The following is a 24,551-nucleotide window of genomic DNA, read 5'->3' as shown; positions in this document are numbered from 1 at the left end:
ACTCAAAGGAAGCGAGAGTAGAATAGTGGTTACCAGAGACTGGGGGTCTGGGGGAAATGGGGATATGATGGTCAAAGGGTACAAAGCTTCATTGGATTGGAAAAATAAGCTTTTCTTTTCTTTGAGATATATTGCAGAGCAAAGTTAATACAGTAAATAATTCTTGTACATTTCAAAAGTGTTGAGGGTAAATATCTTCTTTACATTTTTAACTTTTTTCCCTCCTCTATCTGAATGTAGAGAGTAAATTTCAAACATTCTCACCACAAAAAAGTAAGTATTTAAAAGTGATAGATGTTGGGCCAGGCGCAGTGGCTCACACCTGTAATCCTAGCACTTTGGGAGGCAGCGGTGGGTGGACCACCTGAGGTCAGGAGTTCGAGACCAGCCTTGCCAACATGGTGAAACCCCACCTCTACTAAAACACAAAAAATTAGCCAGGCGTGGTGGCGGATGCCTGTAATCCCAGCTACTTGGGAGGCTGAGGCAGAAGAATCACTTGAACCCAGGAGGTGGAAGTTGCAGTGAGCCGAGATTGCACCATTGCACTCCAGCCTGGGCAACAAGAGCTGAACTCTGTCTCAAAAAAAAGAAAAGAAAAAAGTGATAGATGTTAATGAGATTGATTTAATCATCCCACAGTGTAATTCATGACTCATAACATCACTTTGTACTCCATAAATATATACAACTATAATTTGCCAATTTACAATTAAAGGTTAAAATTTTTAAAAATAAAAGGTAACGACAACAAAAAAATGGGTAAGTAGAAAAATCGATGAATACAGAAGCTGGTAAAACTAGTAAGGCGAATATGGCAAAATGTAGAATGTGTTGAATCTTTCAGTATTTGGGTGTTTATTGTTCTTTTCTACGTTAGAAATTTTCAAAATAAGTTGCAAACAATTTCCATATTATTCTGATTTTACACAGTAACAGAAAACATTCCAGGCTTCAGCTCATTAATATTTCTTCTTTGTTCTCCTGAGGAATCAAAAGATTCTCATTTATGATATTTCAAAAGGCACATAAAGAAACATATCCAAATTTTGTTATCTCTTCATTCAAGTTTGGCTTTAATATTTTATTAAAAATTTTTGTATTTGTAAATATTAAAACACTGAAATTTGCTACTGACACAAGAACGACAATGCACTAACAATAAAATCAAACTATTCAGAAGCAGTAGCAACTCCACGATTCCAAGGTAATTTAAACAGGCAATTTCAAAGTGCTTCAAGATGAAGGCGCAAAGCAGCCTCTCAGCCTGCAGTTATGCACGACACCGGCAGATAGCGCTGCAAAGCTTCACAAATGCAGCGGGAAGTCCGTTTACCAATGGTTGTGGCGATCTCCTAATTAGCTTGAACTGAGTTTGTATTAGAATTTATAATTTTTACTGCTTATTGCAGTTACTTGTATATTACTGACACTGGAGCAGACATGTTTTAACAACTGGTTGAGCCGTACCAGTGCGAACCAGCTGAATGTCAGCGCTGTTCCCTCCGTAACAGAAGCCATGGGCGCCTGCCTGAGGGCACACCCCTCACTGGGACTCTCAGTACCACGCCCACCTGTCCCCAAGGCTTGTTCCATCACTAAGCCCCACCTTCCCGCATTTTCACCTTTCTCCTCCACTTGATCCTTCTTCCTAACATCATGTTAACACACTCCAAACTAAAAAACTTCAACTGCATATACTCTACTCCCTCCATTTTTTTCTTTCATTGCAATCACTGCCATTTTGAAAATTCTCTCCTCACCTCCACTGCCTTTACTCTTTTCCTCCAAATTATTCCTTAACCCTCTGACATCTGGGGCCTCTGATTTCACCTCTCCAAAGAAATGCTCCCACCAAGACCATGGAGGCCCCTCTCGTTGCTGGTGGATATTCTTCATTCTCCGTGCCACCACCCATCACACCCATCAGCAGCATTCCACACCGCCCTTCCTTCCTTCCTCCTCTAGCTTCATCACACCATGTTACTAGCTTTTTCCTGTCTCACTGGATCCTTTCCCTGCTCTCCTTTTATATGTTTCCTGCTTTCTTCCTCAGCCTTCTCTGCTCCCCACACCTGTATGTCGATGATGCCCAAATCTCTGTTTCCAGCCACCTCTCTTTCCCCAAGCTCCATTTGCATAAACTGTCTCAGATGAGATCCAGGGCGCTCACGGTGGTATGGCTGTAGACAACTGTCTCAGGAAACAGACCCATGACACACCCAGTTGCCAAGTCAGAAACAGGATGTATACTCTTGACGTGTCTCTCTCCCCTACATGGCAAAACAATCCCAAGACATGTCATTTCTATCTCCTAAGCAACCCATGAAACCATTTCTCTTCTTTCCATCTTCCATTACCCTAATGCTAGTGTTTATTCTCTCCCCCTGGGATGTCTGTAAAAGCCTCTGATTTCTCCCCTTTCCAAACCAGTCTCCACACTGCAATTATAGTGCTCTTTCTAAGGCACAATTCTCACCTTTTCAGTCTTAGGCTTAAAGTTCAATGTTTCTCTGGATAAAGTCTGAATCTTTAACATGGCTAAAAAGGCCCAGGAAGAGCTGGACCAAGCCCACCTCTCCAGCTTCACCTTTCCTCATTTCTCCTTTGCACCCTCTGCCTCTGAACAAGTTACAGTCTTCCAAAGTTGTATGTTCCTTGCCTTTGCTGCCTCCTCTGCCCAGAATGCTATTTCCCTCTGTCTGGCTAACTCCTGCCCAGCATTTGGCCTCAGCACAGACATCTGTTCCTCTAGGAGGCTTCCCTTGATTCACCAACACCAGTTTAACCCCCCTACTGGCTGTTCCTACAGCAATTCTTTACCATGGACTACTGATTTTTGGTGTTTGTTTTGTTTTGGCAGTCTGACATAACTTGATATACTAATGCAGCTTCTAGTCCTGTCCCCCACTCCTTCCTGATCACTATCCCAAGGTCCCTCCTATATGGAGCCACCACTACCCCACTGGATCCTGTACCACCACCCTTCTCCCAGAACTTATCACATTTTTTTTGTAATTGTCCGTTTCCATTCTCCCAATAAATTGTGAGCTCCACAAAGAACCATTTCTATCTCACTTACCACTTGGAAGTGACAGGCAGATAGTAATTGCTCAACAAATGTTCTGAGTGAATGAATCCTTGGGGTAATTATGGTACTAACCACCTTATTCAGTTATGACAGTTCAATAGATACATGTTAACATAATGCTTTTATAGTTTACATACTGCTATAGAGCTATTGTATTATTATTATTATTCTATTCCTACTTTCTATTCCTTGAGGGTAGAATACTGCCTTATTCAATTTTGGTTATTGTCCCAGAACTCAGGGACAAATGTTTGGCATATATTGCTTTCAACCAATTTTTGTTGACTGTATCAATGATTATAATAAGTGAACAAAGGCCCATATAATTGAACTATCCTGGACCACACACAGCTACCCTGTTCCAGAACCAGGACTAGAATCCCATCTGGAAAAAGGGAAACTTGGAAGTTGACATCTAAGTGAGATTCCGGCATGGATGAGAGAAGCCCTGCTTTCTCTCCATCAAGAGACTAGCCAGCTATGGAAGCCACCAGAGCCCCAGACCTCCATAGTCAAGTATTCACGTAGTAGGCGTGACCCAGACAAGAGGGTGCGAGGACAAGGGTATTTCAGCGTGGAGTGGAGACTGGGCCCTTGGTTTCCTGTGTCTTTGTAGTCAGTTCTAACCTCAGCCTCAGCACTGGTGTTGGGACCCTATTCATCCTGATCTGCAGGTCCCTCAGTTCTTTTCCTGTTGCTATTATCCTACAGAGTCAGCAAGTCACTGATAGAGGCCTGGTAAGAGGTTTTACAGTCTAGCCCTGTGGGGGTGTCAGGAGTCGCCTCCTGCCAGGTCTTCAGCATAAAAAAACCCCCTCCTCAGCTCCCAATCAACTCTTCATCCCCACCCCTCGACTCTCCCAAATGCCCCTGATGAAACCCTTGAGGTGGAAAAAGACAAGCGAAGATAAACAGCACAAGCAGCAGAGGTACAAATAGAATTGATTTTTCTCCTTTCTCTCCACATTTTGAGGAAACGAATCCAATGTCCTCACCAGAGGACAGAGCAGAGAAGTCCCCTGAGCATCTCTGAACATCATGAACCCTCAAAGTAAGCTTAGCTTGGGCCCCTTTTCCTTTTCTATCAGTGAGGGTAAAGAGCCCCAGATGGGAGACAGGTGGATTTTTCTCTCAGCTGGGACCTTTTCTCTTGTCTAGCACATTTTGGGAAACCTTCAAGTACAAATCATGCTGGTAGTATTTAAACTTTGCACTGGAGTGAATTCCAGGGGTTATGTCCTCACTGAGACCAATGGAGATGAACAAAGGAATATGTGGCCAAACACCTCAGCCTCTTTAAATATACTTTCCTTTGCTCCTTGGTTAACAGGGTCTGTCTGCTCACATTGGAGAAACTGCCCAGTGACTCAGATCCTGAAAGGATCTGCTTTAGAGCAGAGTCTAGTACTTTTCACTCCTCCATCTGGTGGTCAACCTGTCAAACTACACTTTTTGCTATCATCCAATATAGACAACACTGGCAGTCAGTAAAACAAAGCTCATTCTTCCATTTCTAAAAGAATTAAATCTAGGAGTCTAGTTGCTGGCTTAACAAAGGGATATACAGCAAGGCCTAAGGTGCCCTGACTCACGAGAGAGTTGATCTCTGCTGCAATGCTGAGGTGAAACCCTAAAATGATTCTGGCCACCTGCTAGGTTCTAGCTCTGACCCTGCACTGGGTCATCTTTGTTCCACCTCCAAACCAGAGTAAATGGAATTCAGGAGGCTGGTTCTGTGCCCACCCCTATGTGCCTCATATACTCGCAGCTGCCAGGCTTTTAAATAATGAAACTTAACACTGTACTTAAAGGGCTATTCTGCTCAAATCATAAATGTGCACGCTAGTTGTTCGCAATTAAAACTCTACTCGTACACATTAAATCGACATTTTCACAAGCATTTTGCCTTAACTAAAAATTTATATCAACATGAAGACCTAGAATTATACTGCATGAGCCCCCAGGATTTGCAGAACATCATTCACCCTTCTTAATCCAAAAACTTGGGTGCCTGAAGGTGGGGTTTTGATCATGGCCAGGCTTCAGTGGTACATCCTTATATGCTTGGTGCTCAGCACAGGTCAAGACACACAATAGACCCTCAATAAATATTTGCTGAATTTGAACAATTCCTGTAAAAATCTCATTTAGAGACATCAGCTTGGGACACTTCCTCTCTTACTGTTGCTTCTCCCAGAAGCTCCTGGAATGACCAGGTCTGGCAGCAGGGGGCGCACAGGGCTGCTGCTCAAATCGGAGAATGGCACAAACTCCAAAAGGGAGCTGAATTTAGAACTCCCCTCCCCATGTAGATAATGGGATTCCTAAAGTGCAGAGTGGGAGAGTGGGTAAAGGAAGCAGGTTTCAGAGACTGGAAACCTACTAAACAAACTCCTAAGAGAACTTTCCCTTGCAAAGAGAATGCATGAAAAAAGAAGGGAGAAGAGGAGAGAAACCTCCCACAGCTGTTAGCCTGGAACAGCCGCTCTCACCTCAGTTCATCTGGGGAAGGGGCTACAAAGCAAACAATCTTTATTCACAATTGGGGTGGCAGAGGGGAGATACCCCCAGGTCAGTCCAAAAGCAAAGACATTGGGTGGGAAGATGGCACTGGGCGAGGAACTCAGCACTCATCCTCACCCAGCAGGGCATAAGGGTTTCGGCCAGCCAAACTGGACCCTGGAGCTGAGGTTGGGGTGTCCTCATCCCCTTCTCCCTCCTCATCCGCATCCCGGTCCTCCTCTCCCTCCTCCTCACAGGAGCTGCTCAGCTCTTCCTCTTCCTCCTCCTCCTCGTCACCTGCTGGCCCCACCCTGCCCTGCAAAACCACCAGCTCCGTGGTCTCTGGATGGGACTCCCAGGTGCCTGGGGAACCAAAACAAGAAAAAATGGAGGAGAGTTTTGAGCAAGGAACTAAAGCCAGAGAAAGATGGGGAAGAGGCAAAGACTAGGAATAACAATAATCTTTATAGCTGCTGGCATTCATTCATCCATCCATTCATTCAACTTCCTATGTGCAGATTGCTGAACAGAAGCTTTGTGCACATCAACTTCAATAGTTACAATCACCATGCTAAAGGTCAATTATTACCCCCAGTTTGCAGATCAGAAAACATCTCAGATGTTAAGTTACAGAGCTAGCCAACAGGTATAGAATCCAGGTTTGACCCTCTCGCTCTCTGGCCACAAAGCCCACACCCTTTTACCTATACCATAGCAGGGGGCTAGGGAAGAATATTTGGGCTCTGACCTTTCTGTTCACTGTAGCCCGGGGGATGAAAACACAGGCTGAGGCGGCCGTCCACTGCCAGCCGCAAGAGACTGTTGGCTGCTCTGTACACATCATTCCGAGCCGCCTTGGCTGTCTTGTAACCACGTTTCTCTGCCCAGGCTGGAGGGAGAAAAGAATAATGGAAAGAGGAGGCATTAACCAGATACCAGTTATATTCCCACTCCCATAACACAGTCCTTCCAGTTTTCCCCAAAACATTCCAGGCCAGAGATCTTACTGGCTACGCAACAAAAATCTAGGGGTGAGTGGACAGCAGCTTCATCAATGGCAGAATCTCTGAGGAGAGGAAAGGAGACAGGGAAGGGTAAAAGGCGAGGCAGGTAAGGAAGAGCAGCTGAAACCAGGTGGGGTGAAGCCAGGCACATGGAACTCACCTTCACAGATGTCCCAGGCACACCAGGGGTGTTCCGCTGAGGGGTCCTCAGCCTCTGGGTGGCGCAAGTGGAGCAGGGCCTGCACGGGAATTCGGGAGGCCAGGTAGCCCACAGCGGTGTAGGGCTCCTGGATCTGGGCGATGGGGTAGATCCCTGCCAGAACCTAAGGGAAATGAGCACTCAGTACCTTCCTCAATGTCCCACCTTCTCTCTTTCCCTTACCGACCCTCCCCCTCATACCTGCAACTGCCTAGGCAGAAGAGATGGGAAGATGAGGCCCGGGCAGTCACAGAGCTTCACGGAGGGGGTAAGAAAGTAGGTCTGAAAGTATCGGGTATGGCCCGGAGTTCTGGAGACACTCACGACTTTCCGCCCCACCAGCCCATTGATCAGCGAGGACTTTCCCACATTAGGGAAACCTGAGGAAGGCAAGGAAATTTAATGTTTAACAGGTTTTTACTCTGTGGTGGGACTTGGTGCTATACCTATAGGTAAAAGGGGAACTAAGGCTCAGAAATTAAGGAAATGGTATTGCAGAATATAAATCATGCTCTGGGCTCCCAGGGTTAAATCCTGGCCCTTCCACTTACCAGCTTTGTGATGTCAGGGCAACTAACTTTCTGAGCTCTGCTTCTTCATTTTAGAGCGCAGACACCTCCCTACCTTAGGGTGGTCAGGATTAAATGAGATAACCAATACAACTTGTGTGGGTCAGTGCCTGCAGTATAGTAAGTACCCAGTACCAGTGATCCACATCTCATAATTACCATGACTTGGCCTGGCACAGTGGCTCACGCTTGTAATCTCAGCACTCTGGGAAGCCAAGGTGGGTGGATCACCCGAGGTCAGGAGTTCAAGACCAGCCTGGCCAACATGGTGAAATCCCATCTCTACTAAAAATACAAAAATTAGCTGAGTGTGCTGGTGGGCACCTGTAATCGCAGCTACTTGGGAGGCTGAGGCAGGAGAACCACTTGAACCCAGGAGGCGGAGGTTGCAGTGAGCCGAGATTGCACCACTGCACTCCAGCCTGGGCGACAAGAGGGAAACTCTTATCTTGAAAAAAATAATAATAATTACGATGACTTGTCCAGGGAGAAAACTGGAAGCCTTGGGACTCACTGCCACTCTGCTCAAAACCACTACCAGTTTTTGTATTTCTGGCTGACTTCAGTGCCTTTATCTCCCTTCTACAGAGCATCTCCTTTACCCCACCTCAGATGCCCATTCCCGTGGTAATACCTGCATCTTGTCACTTCACAGCTCCAAAGCCTCAATTCCAAGCAACCCTCTCTGCCCTGACAACTCATCTTTCCAGCTCACTTACTTTGGTTCCTCCATTCCAGTAAGTCCTTGACCCCTGACCTTAACACAGTAACACTATGCAATACCCAACTCGTGTCCTCAATTTTCTTCTTACTTGACTCAGATTTCATGATCCAGCTCCTCAGCCAGGCCCATTCAGAAACCTGGAACTCCCTGGTCCCACCTCTGCCCTCTATCTTACTCACGTGGCAAAAATCCCAACCCTATAAAATCCAGTTCTGCCCATTCAGCACTGCTCCTGGGGAGCTGACTGTGGCTAAGAAAAGATGTACCACTGTGCTCAATCTTTACAACACATGGAAGTATCTAGGAGGGAGAGAGGGAAGGAGGGAGAAAAAAGTTCTCCTTTGATGACCACCACCAGACCCATTTCTCTGTCCGCTTTGCAGGAAAACTCCTTAAAAGACTTAGCTACTTTTCACCACTTCTTCCTGCTATCTTCTTTGTAACTGTAAACTATAACACACACAAAAATGCACAGAAGGCTGGGCGCGGTGGCTGAAGCCTGTAATCCCAGCACTTTGGGAGGCTGAGACGCGTGGATCACGAGGTCAGGAGATCGAGATCATCCTGGCTAACATGGTGAAACCCCTTCTCTACTATAAAATACAAAAAAAAAACTAGCCGAGCGAGGTGGCAGTTGCGCGAAGGGTTCGGAGCTCGGGAGGCTGAGGCAGGAGAATGGCGTAAACTCGGGAGGCGGAGCTTGCAGTGAGCTGAGATCCAGCCACTGCACTCCAGCCTGGGCGACAGAACGGGACTCCATCTCAAAAAAAAAAAAAATGCACAGAACATATATGTGCAGCCTGATGAACCCGACACCACCCAGTGTGTGACCACACGTTCCATCTTTCCTTTTTTTGTTTTTACTTTTGTTTTTGAGACAGAGTCTCACTCCTTTGCCCAGGCTGGAGTGCAGTGGTACAATGTTGGCTTACGGTAACCTCATCCTCCCAGGTTCAAGCGATTCTCATGCCTCAACCTCCTGAGTAGCTGAGACCACAGGCGTACGGTTCCACGCCCGGCTAATTTTTTGTATTTTTAGTAGAAGTAGGGTTTTGCCATGTTGGCCAGGCTGGTCTCAAACTCCTGACCTCAAGCAATCCGCCTGCCTCAGCCTCCCAAAGTGCTGGGATTACAGGCATGAGCCACCGCACCCGGCCTCCATTCATCCTTCTTGATCATAATCCTCTCCCTCTACACATGTGAGCTTTATCCTTTTAAGAGAATCCACTCCTTACATTTCTCTCTAGTTTATGACCTGTGTATCTCTCAACAATGCAGCTTAATTTTGCAGCTTTCAAACTTGATACAACTGAAATTGTGCAGTATGGATGCTACTGTGTCAGGCTCCTTTCACATAACTTTAAGTGAAGTTGTTGCACCTTCTCTCATGGTCCTACTCCAATTTGGCTTCTCCGCCCCACTGAAACTATGGATCTTCACATTGCCAAGCCCGCTGAGCAGGTCTCTGTTCTCTCACTTGGCCTGTCAGCAACAGTTGACACAGCTGATCCCTCCTTCCCTCTTCAAACACCTTCTTCATTTGACTTCTGGGACACTCCCTTGGTTTTCTTCCTTCTCACTCTCCTTTGCCCAACTAAATGCTGGCTTGTCCTAAGGCTCAATCCTTGACCTCCTCTTCTCTACCTATTTCCTTTCTCTCCTACATCTCATCCAATTTCATGGCTTTTTTTTTTCTTTTTTGAGACAAAGTCTCGCTCTGTTGCCCAAGCTGGAGTGCAGTGGCATGATCTTGGCTCACTGTAACCTCCGCCTCCAGGATTCAGCGATTATCCTGTCTCACCCTCCTGAGTAGCTGGGACTACAGGCATGCACCACCACACACGGTTAATTTTTTGTATTTTTTGGTAGAGACAGGGTTTCGCCATGTTGGCCAGGCTGGTCTCAAACGCCTGGCCTCAGGTGATTCACCTGCCTCCGCCTCCCAAAGGGCTGGGATTATAGGCGTGAGCCACTGTGCCCAGCCTAATCCCGTGGTTTTAAATACCACATATATCCATCAATGGCTCCCCAAATTTAAATCTTTCCCAAACTCAAATTTCTGTCCTCTTCTCTCCCCTAAGCTGCTGACTACTTGCCCACTGCCTGTTCAACATCTCCACTAGGGACATTTAAAAAGAATCTGAAATTTAATTTCTGATTCCCCTCTCCTCCCCAAAGTCTTCAAATCTGCTTCTCCCCCAGTCTTCCCATCTCAGTATTTCCAGTTGCTCAAGACAAAAACCTGGAAGTCCTTCTTTATCCTCACTTTCCTTCATGTGCCAACCGCAAACCATTAGCAATCTCATTTTCTCTGCCTTCAAAATATATCATGCTTCCGGCCCTGTCTCACCACCTCCAGCTCCAGCATCCTACTCTAAGCAACTCTTATTTCTCTCCTAGATTACTGAAATAGCCTCAACTGCTCTCTCTGCTCCCTTTCTTGCCCATCCCCCATCATTTATTCTCTACTCAGGAGGTATACTTTTAAGAAACAAAATCAAATCTATCATTTTGCTGTTCAAAAGCTACCCCCAGGCCGGGCGCGGTGGCTCAAGCCTGTAATCCCAGCACTTTGGGAGGCCGAAACGGGTGGATCACGAGGTGAGGAGATCGAGACCATCCTGGCTAACACGGTGAAACCCCGTCTCTACCAAAAAATACAAAATCTAGCCGGGCGAGGTGGCGGCCGCCTGTAGTCCCAGCTACTCCAGAGGCTGAAGCAGGAGAATGGCGGGAACCCGGGAGGCGGAGCTTGCAGTGAGCTGAGATCCGGCCACTGCACTCCAGCCCCGGCGACAGAGCTAAACTCCGTCTCAAAAAAAAAAAAAAAAAAAATCAAAAGCTACCCCTGGCTTCCCATGAGACTTGGAATAAAATCCAAAATGGCTGTCACAGCCTCAGGGCTCTACATGATGTGGGCCCTGGTGATCTTGCTGACCTCATTCCCAATACTCTATCCTGGCTCCCATACTTCAATCCTCCAGGCACTCTTGCTGGTCCTAGAATCTCCAAGCCCATTCCTTCCTCAAGACCCTTTCCCCACAGTTCTGAATGGCTCACTTCATCTCATCAACCAGTTCTCTCCTCAGGGAGGTTTTCCCTGAGCACCTCTCCTCTCAGTCACTCTCTATCCTCTTTCATTGCTTTATTGCCTTCACTGCCCCTACATGATTTCGGATCACAAAACCTATTTACTCACAAGAAAATAAGCTCCATGAATGTACAGACCTTTCTGCCATTTTCACAGCAGTATGTCCCATCCCTAGAATATCTGGCACCTGGTAAGCGGTCAGTACATATTTGTTGAATGGGTAAACGAATGAGAGCTGGAAGGAAATCCAAACTCAGAGGTGCCTGTGCCACAGCAAACTCCCTCTCACACCACCTGGAATAGAGACCAGCTAGAGCAGAGCCTGCTAAGAGAGGGAACAGAGGCTCCTTGTGACGGGGAGCCTAGGAGCAGAAGTCAGGGAAGGGACAGCCAGGTGAAATGACTGGAAAGAGGAGCAATGAGGCAGGTTCTTCCAAAGACAAAAAGGACACTAAGAGATAAGTCAGGGCACTTCCAAGGAGTCCAACTACGTACTCCACATTCCCTAATTTCTTCTGGGTTGGGCCCTTTTTGCTTCCAATATCACCTCAGATGCCACAACTTGTCCAAGGTCTCTTCTTACCTCTCCTACCCTAAATGAAGACAGGCCCTGGGTCCTAATGATACATTCCTTTTTCCTCCACTGTGAGCTGAGACAAAGCCCTTAAGAGGAGATTCTCCTTGGCAACAAACTTAAAGGGTTAAAACCTAGAAGAAAACTAATACTTGCTGAGCTCCTACTATGATTTGATGATCATTGTACTACAGACTAATTACTACAACTCAAACAGTTTATATAAACCACTTAAAACAGTGTCTGTTACATAGTAAGCACCATATAAACACTAAGTTTTAACAATAATAATTATTACTGTTATCACTATTTGTCAGATATTCTTAGACTCTCTCAACACTATTCCCGTCATTCCTCACATCCATTCTTTTTAAAGACAGGGTCTCACTCTGTCAGCCAGGCTGGAGTGCAGTGGCACAATCACAGCTCACTGCAGCCTTGAACTCCTGGGCTAAGTGATCCTCCTGCCTCAGCCCCTAAAGTAACATGGACTACAAGCACACACCACCACATTTGGCTACTTTTTTTATCTTTTGTAAAGATGGGGTTTCACTATGTTGCCCAGACTGGTCTTGAGCTCCTGGTCTCAAGCAATCCTCCCACCTCAGCCTCCCAAAGCACTGGGACTATAGGCATGAGCTCTCACAAATGGCCCACATCCATTCTTTTAATCAGGTATCAATGGCCTTTTTTAAAAAAAATCAAAGTAACTAAGACTCAGAGTAGCAAAATCACTTGCTCAAGACTTCACAGCTGAGAAGAGGTTGAATTTAACCCAGGCTGTCAATGATCCTTCCACTGCAGCAGATGCTTCTTCTGCCTTGCCCACCGCCACTGGCAGAGATCACCCCTCAGACACCCTGGGGCCTAATGAAACATGATCACCCTCTCTCTTTTCCAAATACGAAAACTCTGTACCTCCTTGGAGGCCACCACGCACAAGCTGCCACTTCCTTACCCACACAGCCGATGGTCACCACCCCATCCTTGTAGCGCTCTCGGGTTGGGCCAGTTGGCTCCATTGCTGAATCAGTCTGCTGCTCCACCAAGACTGCTGGGCCATCGTCCTCTTCCTCCTCCTCCCCGGAGCCATTACCCCAGGTGGCCCCTGCTACATCCCGAGCAATCTTCTCCCGCCAGCTGCTCAAGTCTACTGCTCAAAGAAGGAGAAGATTAAAGAGGTCCTCCCCAGGGCTGCTGTGTATGATGGCACATACTGTGCCTTGCAGCCTGCACAGATTATGTAACTGGCACCCTCTGAAGTTGTACAGTGCCAACCTGAACAAGAGCAGGTCAGAGAATCTCCCAAAAGTCACTTGACCCCACCCTCCCTGGAATCATGCACATTTCTCTGAGCTTCTGAAAAGTACTGGGAAGGCTAAAGGCAGGAAGCCACTGAGGCTCCTGACTACCTGCTGTCTCTCGTCCCATCAGGTCAGTCTGCTCCTTTTTTTTTTTTTTTTTTTTGAGACGGAGTCTTGCTCTGCCGCCCAGGCTGGAGTGCAGTGGCCGGCTCTCAGCTCACTACAAGCTCCGCCTCCCGGGTTTACGCCATTCTCCTGCCTCAGCCTCCGGAGTAGCTGGGACTACAGGCGCCCGCCACCTCGCCCGGCTAGTTTTTTGTATTTTTTTTAGTAGAGATGGGGTTTCACTGGGTTAGCCAGGATGGTCTTGATCTCCTGACCTCGTGATCCTCCCGTCTCGGCCTCCCAAAGTGCTGGGATTACAGGCTTGAGCCACCGCGCCCGGCCAGTCTGCTCCTTATTCTGTCCCTTCCCCTGGCCTCTTGCACATCTCCACCATACAGCGGGTGGCTTCAGGAAAGGTGAGCAAAATGATTCTGCGTCTTGGGTCTCCCCCATGTCCTCCTACAGCCCTCCTCTAAGGGCCACATACCTTTCCCCACAGTGATGGCTTCACAGGCTCTCAGCAACTGCTCTGGCCCCAGTGCCCGAGTCCATCCTCTCCCCCGCCTCCGACTCTTCTTCAAGACTGAGATCAGAAGGCACGAAAGGATTGGCACACAGGCTTAGGCCTCTCATCTCTCCCACCACCCTTAGGCCCAAGACCAGGTGCCTCCTTATCAACAAGCCTCTCTGTTCTCCCCTTTGTCCCCTGCCAACTCACCTCTCCCAAGCTGCCCTCTCTCATTGCCCACTCACCACTACTAGGGTCCTGTGGGGTGCGGGGGTCCCGAGGGAAAGAGGTGAAAAGGACGACATGGAGCTGGGGATAGTGTTGATGGAAATAATGCTTCCAGGCAACCACAAGAGCTGGCGGGGCCAGATCCACCTTGTTCAAAACCAGCACCAGGGCCAGCCCAAGTTCTCCAGTCACATACTCATAAAGTGCTGGCGGGAAATTCACAACCTAGGACAGGGTTGATAAGAAGATGGAGCAGTGAAAAGTCAACCCAGAGTTCTCTGCCTCCAGCTCCCCACTTAGCAGGCATAGCTCAGAGACAAGGCCCTGGTGGTAGCAGATTCTGGGCTAAAAACTATAAACCAGCCAAACTGAAAAAGGAAGACAAAACAGGGGTTAATAATATTTCTGAGTCTCAGGGGGCTTCCTATAGGTCATGATTAGAGATGGAAATGAACCCAAAACAAGACAAGGAAACAGCATCACTTAGCACACTGAGGTAAAGGCTGGGATCGGAAATAGGGATGGGGGTTAGGGTAACAATTAGTCTGCTTTTGTGTGCGCACAACTATGTAAGTGTGTACACATGCAAGTACATGCACATGTGTGCGTGTTCGTGTGTTAACAATGTGACTGTGAACATGTGTGCAAACATGCCTGTGTATATTGATGTGCACATGATGTATGTGTCAGTACGTGTGTGTGTACACATTGTTAAGGACCTCCAACCTAAATGGTCCTCACAGACCTCCCTTTCTCCCACTGGAGGACAAGAGTGAAGTTGCAGAGCTAGGATTCATACAGGGCAGTCCAGCAGCAGTCTACAGCCTTAACTACTACTCTACGATTTCAGGTGGGTTCTGTAGCAACTGATGCGGCAGTACTAGAGAAATGAGATAAGGAAGAAAGGGCATCTTTGGGCTGGGCAGGAGGAAGCCCCCAATTGCATTCATAGAATCCCTGGAGCTCCACACTTGGATTTTCTGTTGGTCTAACTGTGATGAGTTAAAGGATAGGACATAGCTGTTTTGAAGAGGAGAGTGAGCTGGCCAAGGGAGGAGTGACAGGCTATAAGAGAGAATAAAAAACTGAGTTCCTAACTGCAGACATCAGCACTAGGTAGAGGTCAGAAAGACAGGAAGATAGATACCTCTCTGTCTCCCAACTCTTGCCTCTGACCTTTGCCCCTGAAAAACCTTTCTCCCTCCTCCTCCTTGCTGGCCCTTATTCCTCGTACTCACTGGATGTCGGATATCAGTGATAAGCAGGACGATGTCAGACATCTCTAACACCCGCCACAGCTGCCTCCACGTCTAAAAAGACAAGATCAGGAAGAGAACCTGAACACAGAGTCCCTCTCAAGCCTGATCCCAAGCCAATTTGACCATTGGTCACTATGCCCCACTCCTGTCCCTAGAGTACACTGTCACCTCCAGATTGTGCTCAAAGTAGCTGAGTTTCTCAGAGGAGTAAGCCCCATGAATCTTCCCAAGATACTCTTGGAAGCTCCGTTCCTCTTGGCTCATTAGTTGCTCCTTGGACATCTCATAGCTCCAAGGAGGACGTCGAGGAAAGTCCAGAACTGGGAAATCAGGAAAAAGGCCAAGTGTGAGGGAATTTTCAGGATTCAAGAGTACATCCCAGACCCCTCCATCCTCACACTCGGCTCTTACCTTTCCAAAATCCTTCCCCAGCCCAATACTTGTCTTGCTCTCACTCACCTGAGCCAGGCTGATAGACCTCCCGGATGTCCAGCTCCAACACCTCAGCACTGACCGGCTGTAGAACTTGCTCCCGGGCTGCTCTCTTTCTCCTCTCTACCTCCTCTCTGCTGTCTCTCTCAAAATGCAGTCGGTATCTAAGGGAACAGGGACGGAGACATCCAGCGCAATCCTGTGGCCACAAACTCCTATTTTCTCCCCTCTTGGACAATCAACTTCGCAAAGCATTCTCTCGTCGTTCAAGTCTCCTCTCTCAAGTCAGCCTTCCCCCAAGTCCTTCTTTCAGGCAATACTCAGCCTCCTCCTTCTAAAAGCCCAACTCTCTCCAGCCCCTCTGGAAAGCAAGATTGTGGCCCGCACTGGGGAGCCGAGTGGCTAGCGGAGAACTGTGGCATCCCAGGCCCACCGTCTTCACCAGTAGCAGCCCGCTTTCCCCCAAAGCTCTGACTTCCGGGTAGGCGGGAAAGCCGGGACCAGCGCCCCCTCCCACCCTCACCGATTTGGGTCGTAGCCTCGTGGACCCAGCCCCTGAGAAGGCTGCTGGTTAAGCCTGCGGATATGATGGGTCACAGACTCCCCGTCCGAGGTGTCGGTCTGTTCCTCTCGCCGCTCCCGGCTCCCGCTGCGGCTGTTGGAACTGGAGCGCAGCCCATCTTGAAGCCCTGCGGGGAGGGGCCGGTGACGCCAGTGCTGGCCAGCTCTCAGGGGCCATAAGACCCTCTCCCCTACCAGTCTGACTCTCCTTCATCCCACTCAACTTCTTCCGACGCTCCGTCCTCCCAGCCACCCTATTCGGGACCCTCCCGGATGTGCGTGGGGAGGAATCACTCCTCCAGGGAGCAGTGGGGACGGCGCCCCGTGCGAGCTGGAGGGATTCCCCTCCCCCAACTCTCCATCCTTCCCCACCCCTTCCAGATGTGAGGGGGTGGGGTGGGAGATCCCCTCCGCGATAGGCCTCCAGGGTTGGCGCGGTCCCACGACCCCCTCCCACGACCCCCAGAGGTGCAGCGGGCACACCCCTCCTTCCAGCTGTGCGGAAGCCCGAGCCCCGCCTCCTCCTCCAGCTCCCGCACTGACCTCTCTTCCGCTCCCGTTTGTCCTGCAACTGCTTCTTCTTCTGCTTCACGCTGAAGGGCTTCTTCCTCGGCATGGCCCGGACCAGTCACCTGGCCCGCCCTCCGCCGAGCTCCTGCCGCCTCAACTGACTGCCCCCCGGGGCAGTCCCCGCCGCAGGGGCCCGGGACCCTAGAGGAGGCGGAGCTAGCAGGTGACGTCAGCGGGCGGGCCCGACCGAATTGCCGCCGCGGCGGCGATGGAAGGCAGACAGGGGAGATACAGTCACTTCCCTCCAGGAGCGAGGCGAGAGGATGATGCGGGGTGGGCTACTGGCACGTGAGAGCCAGTGGCACCGAGAGAGCACCCAGGCAGCGAGGAAGGAGGCGCGCGTGGGAGGACCAGGCTAACTCCGTCACGGACGCTACCAACTCGCGTTCGAAGGAGGGGGGAGCGCGTGTCATCACTACCTTGCGCTCCCGGGAGAAGCTACCACTCACCTGGAGGGGGCGGCGGAGCGGAGGGCGGGGCCTACTACCTGGGGAGAGGGGGAGTGGACACGCTGAGGCTACACTCCCAACCCCCGGGCTTGACCTTAGTGGAAAGCCGAGACTGTGCGTCCCGGGAATGAAGCCAAGTTGCTGGGCTACACCGAGGGCACGGTCAGAGGTCTTTAGGGGAGGGCGGCGGTCTGAAGAGTCCTGGCTGCCGACCTGCTGGACCCAAATTCCTTGTGGGAACGATGATAAGGAGCAGGTTTACAGATCAGAAGTGCAAAAGCTGGCCAGAAGGGAAACCCAGGCGGGACAACGACTTTTGGAGGGAGGTCAAAGGGCACAAAGTTGTGCCTGCAGCTGTTACCATAGTAACCGAGGACCGGATGTGGCGATCTTACGGTGCGACAGTCTTCTTCTCAGGCCTTCTGGCCCGAGAGCCTGTTGACTCTGTGACACACTCTGAGGAGCTGGTTGTGGTGTTTTCCAGCGAGGGAAGAAGAATTTTTCAAAGCATTTATAGAAACGCAGGAAAGGGAAGGTGTGAGGTTGCTGCCATGCCTGGCAGAGACGGAGGGAGGCAGTTTACTCCAGAATGCGGCCGCCCAGATGTTCTCCGCAACCTTCCGGAAGTTAAATGGTGGGAGCTTCGGCATTGCTGCCCACCGACCCCCCGGAAGCGGAAATAGAATCCCCGCGTGCCCCTTCCTCACTACCCTCCAAATCCCGCTGCAGCCATTGCCGCAGCCACGATGCCGAAACGAAAGAAGCAGAATCAGCACCAGCCACCGACACAGCAGCAACCCCCACTGCCCGAGCGGGAAGAGACTGGAGATGAGGAGGATGGGAGTCCCATCGGTGAGGGGTCAGGGAGGGATGTGCACATGCCTGTCAAGCCCGTCCGGGCGAAGGGCTAGGGGCTAATAAGGTGCGAAGGAGGGGGCTGTAACGGAAGGAGGAAGGGCGCACGCGCTGGGTAGGGGTGGCAGCAGGGCTGTCCCAAATGGAGCCTTGAACCAGGAGGTCTCTTACTGGAACCGTCAACCTCAATACGGCCCCAAACCTTTCTGGAAAAGGCGGGGGTGGAGAGAGTAAAGAGCTCTTTTGCGCAGCCGCAGAACAGTAGGGGAAAGGGGCAGTAGAGATGTTGCAGATTGCGATGACTGGGTTGACAGTTTGTATCCGGATTTTGACTGAAAAGGTACAGGTGCTGCTTTCTCTAAATTAGTCCTCTGGCCGAGTGAAAGGAGAAGAGAACTGACTGGCCAGCAGTTAAGGTGAGGGATTGGTTTATGTCTGGAGACACTTAGGTTGTTTTGGATAGCGACGGTACGGTGAAGAAAAGAAAACGTCAGTATCTTTTCCTGCATTATCCCCTTTGATTGAATATCTACTTTTTGCAAACCCTGAAACGGCTTTGCAGAAAAAAGGGCAGATAGATGGGATGAGAACTCCTAAGACTGCTGAAAATATACCTGACTTTACTGGTTGAATTAAGAAATGAGTAATACAAGAAAAACGCCTAAGAACAGAATCATCAGTCCTTTAATCCATTCTGATGACCATATTTTCATGTCTGCTCTTAGGACCACCCAGCCTTCTGGGCCCTCCCCCCATGGCCAATGGAAAACCTGGCGACCCTAAGTCAGGTGAGGAGGAAGGGGCCCTGATCCTTGTATTAGGTCGCGGATAAGACAGCAAGGGAGGGGATAAAACCCAGGAAGGACTTAAAAATCAAAAGATCAGGGATTCCATCCCTAAATGAATGGAGAGAAGTTGTATATTTGCTGACTGAAAAACTCAATGTTGTAAAATGTCACTTCTTCCCAAATTGATGTATAGACTTCATGCATTCCAAATCAGAACACCCATAATGTTTTTGTGGAAATACACATTATTATAGGGAAATGCAAAATATCAAGGTGAGAGACTGTCAAAACAATCTTGAAGTGGGAGGGCGTACTATGAATATCAAGATTTGTAAGCTGGGCATGGTAGCATATGGCTGTGGTCCCAGCTACTCAGGAGGCTGAGGTGGGAGGATCCTTTGAGCCCAGGAATTTTTGAGGCCACCTGGGCAACATAGTGAGATCCTGTCTATAAAAACAACAAGAAGGAAAAAAGACTATAAAGCTACAGTAGTTACAATGATGCGGTTTGGACACAATGATAGACATAAGTCAACAGGACTTATGTCCCGAAGAGTCCAGTAACAGGCCGATACATGTGTGGACACTTCATTTATGATGAAGATGGAACTGGAAAGTTGATCTTTTCAATAAATGATATTGGATCAATTGGATATTCATGTTAAAAAATGGAATTTTACCTTGTAGTCATAATCATATTGTATAATGGACTGTAGATCTAAGTATAAAAGGTAAGAGAATAATTATTCTAGAAAGTAAATGTATTTTCTAAGAGTAGCTAAGAGTTTTTAAACAGACAAGAAATGTAGGTATACACACTAACCATGAAGGAAAGATTGATAAATTGAACTCCGTTAGAAAATATAAATTTGCGGCCAGGTACAGTGGCTCACACCTGTAATCCCAGCACTTTGGGAGGCCGAGGTGGGTGAATCACGAGGTCAGAAGTTCAAGACTAGACTGACCAACATGGTGAAACCCCTATCTCTACTAAAAAATACAAAAATTAGCCGGATGTGGTGGTGTGCGCCTGTAATCCCAGCTACTCAGGAGGCTGAGGCAGGAGAATCGCTTGAACCTGGAGGCGGAGGTTGCAGTTAGCCGAGATCACACCACTGCACTCTAGCCTGGGTGATAGAGTGAGACTGTCTCAAAAAAAAAAAAAGAAAAGAAAAGAAAATATAAACTTGACAAATAACACAATTGAGAAATTAACAGGAAGCCATACAATAGAAGATATTTGCAACAAATATAACCAATAAAGATCCTGTATCTATAATATATAAAGGACTCTTCCAGACAAGCCATTTGAAAAATTGACAAAAAAAAAAGGGACACCTTATTAAAATGGAGCTCTAAATGAACTAAAGGTCTAATCAACAAGTACTCAATATCATTAATCGTCAAGTAAATGCAAGATAAAAATATACCACTTTGAAATTAGAACTCTTGTGTACTGCTGCTGGGATTATAAAATGGTGAAACTAATAGAACTACCATATGACAAAAAAATTAAAAATAGAACTACCCCAGAACTCCTGCTTCCAGGTATATAGCAAAAAAAAAAAAAAAAAATGGAAAGCAGGGTCTTGATATATTTGCAGACTCATGTTCATAGCAGCAGTATTCACAATAACAAAGAGGTGGACGCAACCCACATGTCCACTGATGGAAGGATAAACAAAATGTGGTGTGTACATACAATGGAATATTATTCAGCCTTAAAAGGAAGAAAATGCTGTCACATACTACAACATGGATGAACTTTGAGGACTTTATGTTAAGTAAAGACATAGTGTATGATTCTACTTATCTGAGGTGTCTAAAGTCAAATTCAGGGGCCAGGCGTGGTGCTTCACACCTGTAATCCCAGCACATTGGGAGGCCGAGGCAAGTGAATCACTTGAGGTCAGGAGTTTGAGAACAGCCTGGCCAAAATGGCGAAACCCCGTCTCTACCAAAAATAGAAAAACTAGCTGGGCATGGTGGTGCATACCTGTAATCCCAACTACTCAGGTAGCTCAGGCATGAGAATTGCTTGAACCTGGGAGGCAGAGGTTGCAGTGAGTCGAGATTGCACCACTGCACTCCAGCCTGAATGACAGAGTGAGACTGTCAAAACAAAAAATAAAAATAAAGTCAAATTCAAAGAAACAGTAGAGTGGTCGTTACTACGTTACTAGATGCTGGGGGAAGGAAGACAGAGGAAGGGGAGTTTTGTTTAATGGGTACAGAGTTTCAGTTTTGCAAGATAAGAAACTTTTGGAGATCGGGCATGGTGGCTTACACCTGTAATCCCAGCACTTTGGGAGGCCAAGGCAGGTGGATCATGAGATCAGGAATTCGAGACCAGCCTGGCCAACATGGTGAAACCCTATCTCTACTAAAAATACAAAAATTAGCCAGGTGTGGTGGTGGGCACCTGTAATCCCAGCTACTCAGGAGGCTGAGGCAGGAGAATCGCTTGAACCCAGGAGGTGGAGGTGGCAGTGAGCCGAGATCACGCCACTGCACTCCAGCCTGGGCAACAGAGCGAAACTCCATCTCAAAAAACAAACGAACAAAAACTTGGAGATCTGTTTCACAACAATATGAATATACATAACAGTACTGAACTGTACACTTAAAAATAGTTAAAATGGTAAATTTTATGTGTTTTTTACCACAATAAAAAGCAAACAAAACGAGGCATGATGACTCATGCCTGTAATCCCAGCACTTTAGGAGACCAAGGTGGGAGGATCACTTGAGCCCAAGAGTTCAAGACCAGCCTGGGCACTGTGGCAAGACCCACTCTCTCATTAAATAAATAATAATAACCAAACAAAATAACCACCACTTTTCACACTCACCAGAATGGCAAAATTTAAAAATCTAACAATTCCAAGTGTTGTCAAGGCTATAGGACAACTGCTGGTGAGAGTGCAAATTGGTATAACCACTTTGAAAAAAAATTTGGCATTATGTGTGAAACTTGAGCATAACATATACTTTATAACCCAGCAATACCTCTACTATGTATATACTCAACAGAAATGCATACGTATGTGTAACAACATGTATAAAAATGTTTATAGTGGCATTTCTCGTTATAGCCCCAAACTGGATACCACCCACATGTCCATCATCAGTAGAATGGATAAATAAGTTGTTGTGTATGCATGCAATGGGACTACACTGCAACGAAAATGAATGAACTACTGCTACAGGCAACCTGGATGAATCTCACAAACATGATGTTGAGCGAAAGGAGCCAGACATAAAAGAATGCAGACTGTATGATTCCATTTTTGTGAAGTTCAAAAACAGGCAAAAACTAACCTATGGTGTCAGGATAGTGGTTACCTTTGGGGAGGAGGGTGGGTAATGGGAAAAGGGGCACAAGGGGAGGATCTTTTGAGGTGCTAATAAGGCTTTATCTCTTCACCTGGTGGTGGAAACTCAAGTGTGTCTACTTTGTGATAATTGGGTTGTGCACTTAAAACTGGTGTGTCTTTATGTATGCTGTTCTTCAATAAAATTTTTTTAAATCAGGGCTTATCAGGATTCAGCTGCCCATTGGTCACCTTTCTGTGTCTTTCTGTCTCTCTCTCTCTCTCTCTCTCTCTCTCTCTCTGTCTCTCCAGCTCTTCACAGAGGTCCTCCAGGATCAAGGGGACCACTGATTCCACCACTGCTGAGTCTCCCACCTCCTCCTTGGGGTAGAGGCCCAATTCGGAGAGGCCTTGGCCCCAGGTCTAGCCCATATGGTCGTGGTTGGTGGGGAGTCAATATTGAACCTCCTTTTCCGGGGCCAGGTCATGGGGGTCCCACCAGGGGAAGCTTTCACAAAGAACAGAGAAACCCTCGAAGGCTCAAAAGCTGGTCTCTTATCAAGAATACCTGCCCGCCCAAGGATGACCCCCAGGTTATGGAAGGTGAGGTCCATTTTGTTATGCCCATTACTCCCAGAGTGACCTAATTTTCAGAAGATCATTCATGATCTCTGGGCTTTCCTTTTTGCTTTTGAAGCAGAAGTAGACTTGAGCGTTATTTCTCCCAGGAGAAAGACTACCATTCCAAAATACCTGGAAATGGTAGGGGGTAGAAAATCAGTTCTCCTGTCTCTGCTTTTCATCATATTTGTTTTCTTTGTTGCTCAAATTTTTAACTTTAATTTTCACTTGTTCACAGACAAATCCGACCGCCCTGTCTGCCGACATTTTGCCAAAAAGGGTCACTGTCGATATGAGGACCTCTGTGCCTTCTACCATCCAGGCGTCAATGGACCTCCTCTGTGAGACTGTGCCTTCCCATCCAGGCTGGAAGGAGCTCTCTGTGACCTAGCAGCCATGTATTTCTCTGTAGCCCTGTAATGGCTACTGTGAGGCTCTTCCAACACCCTCAGTCAGTGACACACCCACCCCATCCACCACCTCCCCAGTTTGGGGTCCAGAGTTGTGTTGCGTCACTGGTGCGCAGTGTACGCACTTTCTTCTGATCCAGCCTTTAGAGACTTGCCTTCGGGACCCATCTTTGCTCCCTTAAGTTGCCTCCTGGATCTTCTTTCCCATCATCAAATGACTGCTGAACAGGAAACCTCTTTGGTGCTGTTTCTTGTGCATCTGTCCACCTGTTCCCCAGTATTGCCCTCAATTCCTGAGAGCCCTGGAGCGGTTTCCTACCATTCCCTTCTTTTAGCTGCTTGTTTTAAGTCCTTTTTATGTGACATTCCCTACCCCCAATGTTGTCAGCTGCTTGTGAAACTCAGCCAGGTTGTCTAACCTGGGGTCAAGTTTGGGTGACTGGTGCAGAGTTACTTCCTAAAAGGCCACTTTCCCTGCTTTTGGATTTCGTAGTTTCTCTGTCAGTAGCATGATCCCCACCGCCGTGGTCTATGATCACCGTGCTTTGTGAAACTGTGCATCCCCTTGTAGCCTCTCTCAGTGTCTGTGGCATTTTTGTGACTTCCCAGCACTAGAATAAGTTTTCCTGCCAAAACGAGTGAGGCGCTTGACGCCCTCTGGACTTTCCCACTTCCCAACATGGAAGAATTGTGAACTTTCCATCAGACTGCCTCCCTGGCCCTCCCCATTCTTCTCCTGTTGGTTACTCTGGGTCTGACACAGGCCCATGAGATGTCTTATAAAGCCTCCAATGGCTTTATCCTATCTAGATCCCTTCCAGCCCATTTTATTTAGACTGTGTCATTGTGAGACCACCAGTCCTTTCATTTGAATTCTGTGAATCTCCACCTTGCCTATCTTTGGGTGGAACCTGGACAGTACTGTCGCCTTCTTCCAACCCTCTTCCCCTACATCCCTGGCACTGGTTGTTTTCTGTGAAAACAGCAGTGAACAGGTTCAGTTTTGAACTGGCCCTGAGGAAACAGGTCAGGAGTTGTACTGGCAAGAGGGAGAAATGAGAGTTGTTGGAGAACTGAGAATGAGGTGTTTTGTTTTTTTTTTCTTTTTAACATTTTTTTATATTAGTAATAAATGCAGTAGAAACCAGCATTTTCTTTAATCCCTGTGTTCTAGTCATCTCTGGAGGTACAGATGAAGCTGTTCTCACCTGGTGGAGTCAGCTCATTCTTTAGTTCATACACACTAGTGATGGGGAATGACAAAGCTTAAGGTTCTTCCAGGCTGAAAAAACCAGTGGAGGTTCCACTGGCCTGTAGGCATCAACCAGACCAAGCTGCCTTATGTTCAAGGGCAAAGTTTTGTAAGAAAAAGGAAAGGCCAGGTGTCCGCGGA

General features: G+C 47.8%; 2 protein-coding genes across 4 annotated transcripts; one reads left to right on the top strand and one right to left on the bottom strand.

The window, feature by feature from the left end:
* Positions 1-1,055: 1,055 nt before the first annotated feature.
* On the bottom strand, positions 1,056-18,723 carry GNL1 (G protein nucleolar 1). The gene is made up of 12 exons (XM_017862864.1): positions 16,695-18,723; positions 16,114-16,279; positions 15,618-15,754; positions 15,327-15,478; positions 15,138-15,209; positions 13,917-14,124; positions 13,651-13,746; positions 12,713-12,907; positions 6,998-7,176; positions 6,758-6,920; positions 6,342-6,482; positions 1,056-5,956 (listed from the first exon to the last, which is right to left on the bottom strand). The coding sequence occupies exons 1-12, from the start codon at positions 16,765-16,767 to the stop codon at positions 5,715-5,717; spliced, it is 1,824 nt and encodes a 607-aa protein (XP_017718353.1). The 5' UTR covers positions 16,768-18,723; the 3' UTR covers positions 1,056-5,714.
* PRR3 (proline rich 3) lies at positions 17,273-24,318 on the top strand. Of its 3 annotated transcripts, XR_001883529.1 has the most exons (5): positions 17,869-18,022; positions 18,751-18,813; positions 21,909-22,089; positions 22,440-22,730; positions 22,987-24,318. XR_001883529.1 is itself a non-coding variant. In XM_017862865.1 (4 exons), the coding sequence occupies exons 1-4, from the start codon at positions 17,917-17,919 to the stop codon at positions 23,091-23,093; spliced, it is 567 nt and encodes a 188-aa protein (XP_017718354.1). In that variant the 5' UTR covers positions 17,273-17,916; the 3' UTR covers positions 23,094-24,318. The 3 variants fall into 3 exon arrangements, 2 of the variants coding, with proteins under 2 accessions (XP_017718354.1, XP_017718355.1); XM_017862865.1 differs by lacking the exon at positions 21,909-22,089 and having other exon boundaries at positions 17,273-18,022; XM_017862866.1 differs by lacking the exons at positions 18,751-18,813; positions 21,909-22,089 and having other exon boundaries at positions 17,273-18,022.
* The last annotated feature ends 233 nt before the right edge of the window (positions 24,319-24,551 follow it).

Source organism: Rhinopithecus bieti, unplaced genomic scaffold (assembly GCF_001698545.2).
Source record: "Rhinopithecus bieti isolate Rb0 unplaced genomic scaffold, ASM169854v2 scaffold_64503, whole genome shotgun sequence".
NCBI classification, from domain to species: domain Eukaryota; kingdom Metazoa; phylum Chordata; class Mammalia; order Primates; family Cercopithecidae; genus Rhinopithecus; species Rhinopithecus bieti.
The sequence above is the reverse complement of the archived record's forward strand: the minus strand, read 5'-3'. Positions and strand labels throughout refer to the sequence as shown.